Consider the following 4,613-nt stretch of genomic DNA (forward strand, 5'->3'; position numbering starts at 1 on the left):
AAGAAATGAGAAATTTTAAATAATTAATTTCACTAATATCAATATATTTTTTAAAATTTTTATAATATTTCTTAAAATTTAAATTTTATTTAAAGATAAAAATATTATCAATTTCTCAAAACTATTTTATTTCCTTCAAACAATTTTCACACTTTAAGGAAAACCTATATATCCGTCTCAAACATGTTGGTGCTTCTTCCACTTCTTTTGCCATATCTTCAAACTTCATCTCAGAAGTAAAACAATTTCATTATTTTGCGTGAAAATAAACATGCAAGTTTTTATAAAGATATTTTAAAAAAACTATCGTTTCAATGTTGGAAGGTCGATTGGATAAAGGTGATCATGATAGATCGAGTTTAATGAAAAATGGTATTAATCCTAAGGAACGTGACAATTGGAATGTACAAGTGAGCACTTGTTCTTAAATAATTTATTTCACTACTTTATCATGAGATTTATTTTTCTTCAATTAATCCTGTAGTCATTTCCATAAGAAAACGTTTGCCCAAGGGACCAGTTGCAAGTATATGGTAGGCGAGTATCGCTCCCTTTGTCAACTTGCAAAATTTATGTTGTCCATAAAACAATGACAAAAGTTGTTGGACTTCGGGTTTTGGTCCACTACATCGAGATATTATTTTCTCAAGTCGAGTTCAAACAAGCTGCTACTCGACTCGTTACATGCACTTGATCTGAAACAAGGATTATGATAACAAAACGACTTGTGAAAACTTGAGCTCCATAACTGAAAAGCTGTTCCTGCGCAGCTGCTTAACTGCTTCCATGGCTATATATGTATATATATGAAAGACACTTGAATGGTGAACCACCTTTGTATAGCTTTCTATATTTTTAATTTTACCCCCTTAGTTTTCAATATATTCCACAAACCATCCCCAAACTTCCTGAAGAACACTAGTACCTGTCGAATAAAGAACTTCCCGCGTCTGTAAAATTGGAAAATAGGAAAAGAAACACAGATCAGCGTTTCCCTAAATAGACGCTCAACCTTCTGTTATTCAATCATCAAACCCTAACCCTAATCTCATGTTCCCCTCTTTACAATATTTTTTCCCCTTTATTTATCTCGTCCCCGGAGGTTTTAATGCTTAGGGCAACATTGGTGCTACCGGCGATCTTAACCTATAAGGTTCGACATATATGGGGAATGTTCAAGTAAGTTCAGTTACTCGGAATTTTATGATCTTATTTTTATTGTTTTATATGAATCATCATTCATCTCATATGAATGATGGATACATGAATTTCGAAACTTTTCAATCAAGCATGATTTTAGCAAAATTCAACATTTTTGTCAGCAAATTCTGACGTTCATGAGAGCTATTTGTTAAAAATGCAATTGTAGGAACTGTAAATCGTTGCTATGAAACCACGATTTCCATGTCATTCGTCAATTTTAAAGTTCTAAAGCATATGATCATCATTGAATCATTAAATTCCCTTATTAAGACGCAACTTATAGAAACATAATTAGTCCTTGGCCAGCTGATACGTTTGGTGAATCATTATCGTAAGAACTTCCTTGAATCTGTTTCCTCACGTATGAATCTGTAAACATCTTAATTTATTTAACTAGCAGTAACTTAATTTGAGAAAAGAAGTATACAAACCTCAGCCACCACAATTCGGATTCCTTTTTCATCTTGTTTTCGTCAATAGTGGAATCCATCAGATCCCAATAAAACACTATGTTAGCATACTGTAAGAGTAGGTTTCTTCTATCTCACTCATGGACTGATACGAAATGCTGAAATGCATTAACATAATTACGTTTGGGTTATTTGCATCAACCGTATTTAGAAAGCTGTCACTCCCTGGAGTAACAGTTGATGTTATCTGAACCTCATCTTTAAATTCTTACTATATGACTTTTCACTTTTACAGCATTAGATACTAGTTATCGGAGATGGCAGAAATCCTTATAACGATATGTTGAACAAAACAAAATGGAACAAAAGATCGGGGGTGGTAGCAGTGAGCATCCAAATTTGGAGTTTGATGTTCCTAGCAGCATCATAGACGAGGACCCAATTGATCATGACAAAATTATTGGCCGTGCTTCTTCCTCTTCCTTCTCTTCTTCCTCTTCCTTTTGGATTTCATATGAATTGGAAGTAGATGATGGTGAAAATGACATGTTATACACAGAATTTGAAGAAAATGGTTCTAGCTCACCAAGATCAAATCCCAAATCCCCAAGTACCACACCTGAATCGAGCATGTTAAGTGCATCACCGCAGGCAAGAGGAGCAATATCGACCACAGAGACTTTGGATTTGAATACATTAAATGCATCTCCAAGACAATCTCCTCCGATCCAAGTGATGAGGCAACCTTCTGGCTATGATCCAAACAGGATTCCATCATCCATCTTCACTCCAAAAGAGACGAATGATTCAGAATGGAGTTTAGCTTCTGATGAATCATTATTCAGTATCCAAAAGGGAAATAATAGCTTCTCGTTGGATAATGGTTTTTTTATAAGCGAGTCTGGAAAACTTATCTGGCTTGATGATGGGCTCAACTATTCATGTTATACACCCGATGCCAATAAGTCCAGCGATTTCACCAGCAGGTGCCCTAGTCTACCAACGATGGTGGAAAAGGCAGCAGACAATGAACGGATGAGTGGGAGTTCAAATGGGGAATCTGGAGAGAAAGAGGAGCTCCTTGAAACCCGTAAAGCATTGCCAATTGATTCTGAAAGTGAAGATGAAAGCTCTCCTTCTCAGAAGGGGCTACAATTGCCCAGTCCCAGTCTTAATGTTCCAGACGAGAAAGGAGCAAGTCCTACCGAGGAACCTCTTAATTCTGATGGGAGTGCCCAAAGAACCAGTTCATTCACATTCCCTGTGTAAGTTGAACCTTAATTACAAGCAATAATTCATCATTTGTAGACTCAACTTAAGGGCTGTTTGGTTGGTTTTCCATGAAGTCCTATATGGATAAGTTGTCAGTGTGGATTAATCTTGTCTGTATAGATTGGGATGGTTTTTTATTTGGGAGGGTTTTTTCATAGATGGAAGGAGTGTGCTTTTTAATTGGGAGGGGCAGATCTAGAGAAAAACTTGGTTTTCTGCATAAAGCTCCGGCTAGAGGCTTATTGCATAAGCCATTTTCTATATCATTAAGCCACTACTAAACAGTCATGTATAGCTGACCAAATAAGTTGTGAGTCCCATTAAGCTCATTAAACTGCTACCAAACATGCCCTTAATGTAACATACATGTTCGCTACTCTCAGACTTGCAGGTGGCAGTCCAACGAAGGTAGATGCTGAAGGATCTCCGCCAATGCCATCGATACCGGTAACACCAAAAGGAGCAGCAGAGACAGAAACTACACCTGAAGCTCCCTCCACAACCCCTAAAGCTGGTGGCAACCAATGGTTCAATTGCTTCTCATGTTTCCCAATTTGTTGTTGACAGAGGCACGATGTTTCAACCATCACTTTGTTCAAATAAACAACGGAGACACCATTTGATGAGAAGATTCAAGAAGTATATGCCCTCCCTTTTTGAGTTCTCAATGTCCCAACTGCATCAATCCAAGAAACCAGATCCCTTGTAATGAGATGCCAAGGTATATATATATATATATGTGCATACCCATCTCTTTTAGTAATATTCTCGAGGATAGAATCTTTAATTTGCCTTGGCTCATTTTCTTTTTCCAGCTCTTCAGCTATGCCGACAAAACAAGGCGGGATCGTACGCCGGGAATTCAAAAATCCAATAACCATTCAGATCCCTAGCAGGGTAAGCGAATTAGATTTGTATCCGTTTAAACCTATCATGCGTATTTGACAACTATACTTATTATGATGGTAAATGGATACTGTCATGGTTATAATACATCCAATCCTTTTTTATGTCCGTTGTGAATAAATGTTCATTAGATACACAAATAGTCATTTGGTTTGCATATATGGTTGGACTAGAAAAGAAAGGGATTGGACCGGACAAAATTAGGCAGAACAAGTTAGACAAGTTGTCCCTAAAAATTGTTGGATGATTTTATATATATCATAAAATAGTTATATATAGCTAACACAAATCAAGTAAGTATTTAAATAAAGTAATTTATAAATATTTTAACATAATTTTCATATACATAAATACATACATATATAACAGTACCAAGTTTGGTGGTAGTGATAGCAGATGGCGACGATGGTGGTTATGGTGGAGGTGGCCACCGGTGGTTGCTGGTGACCGTTGGTGGTGGTGGTATTAATACTTTTTTTTTTGTTTATATCTCGTTCTTGTCCATTTTTGTCCCACCCGATCCTAGTCCCATCGGACCCATCCATGTCGCCCCAAATGGGTGACGGTTAATTTTTGTTCTGTCATATGTTGCGTCAAACATAAGACAGTGAGTTTTGTCATTTCCTATCCCATCGTGCCCCATATACCAAACGGAACCATATGTTTTATATTGATTTATGCATTGAAAATAAAGTTTTAATGCATAGAAAAGAGTGAAGTGCCAGATTTTGGGAGGCATCCAAGTGAAATTTCTCATGATCGACATCTACTCATAATTTTGACGATTGGTCCATTGCGATCACCAAGTCGTCTACATCCTAG

At 36.8% G+C, this 4,613-nt stretch overlaps 1 protein-coding gene across 1 annotated transcript; it reads left to right on the forward strand.

Moving 5' to 3' along the window:
• Nucleotides 1-1,970: 1,970 nt before the first annotated feature.
• On the forward strand, nt 1,971-3,871 carry LOC112504127. The gene is made up of 4 exons (XM_025108082.1): nt 1,971-2,079; nt 2,143-2,878; nt 3,269-3,606; nt 3,701-3,871. Exons 1-3 carry the CDS (start codon nt 1,971-1,973, stop codon nt 3,447-3,449), a joined length of 1,026 nt encoding a protein of 341 aa, XP_024963850.1. The 3' UTR covers nt 3,450-3,606; nt 3,701-3,871.
• The last annotated feature ends 742 nt before the right edge of the window (nt 3,872-4,613 follow it).

This window comes from Cynara cardunculus, unplaced genomic scaffold (assembly GCF_001531365.2).
Source record: "Cynara cardunculus var. scolymus isolate 2C unplaced genomic scaffold, CcrdV1 Un_Scaffold_4734, whole genome shotgun sequence".
In the NCBI taxonomy this organism is placed as follows: domain Eukaryota; kingdom Viridiplantae; phylum Streptophyta; class Magnoliopsida; order Asterales; family Asteraceae; genus Cynara; species Cynara cardunculus.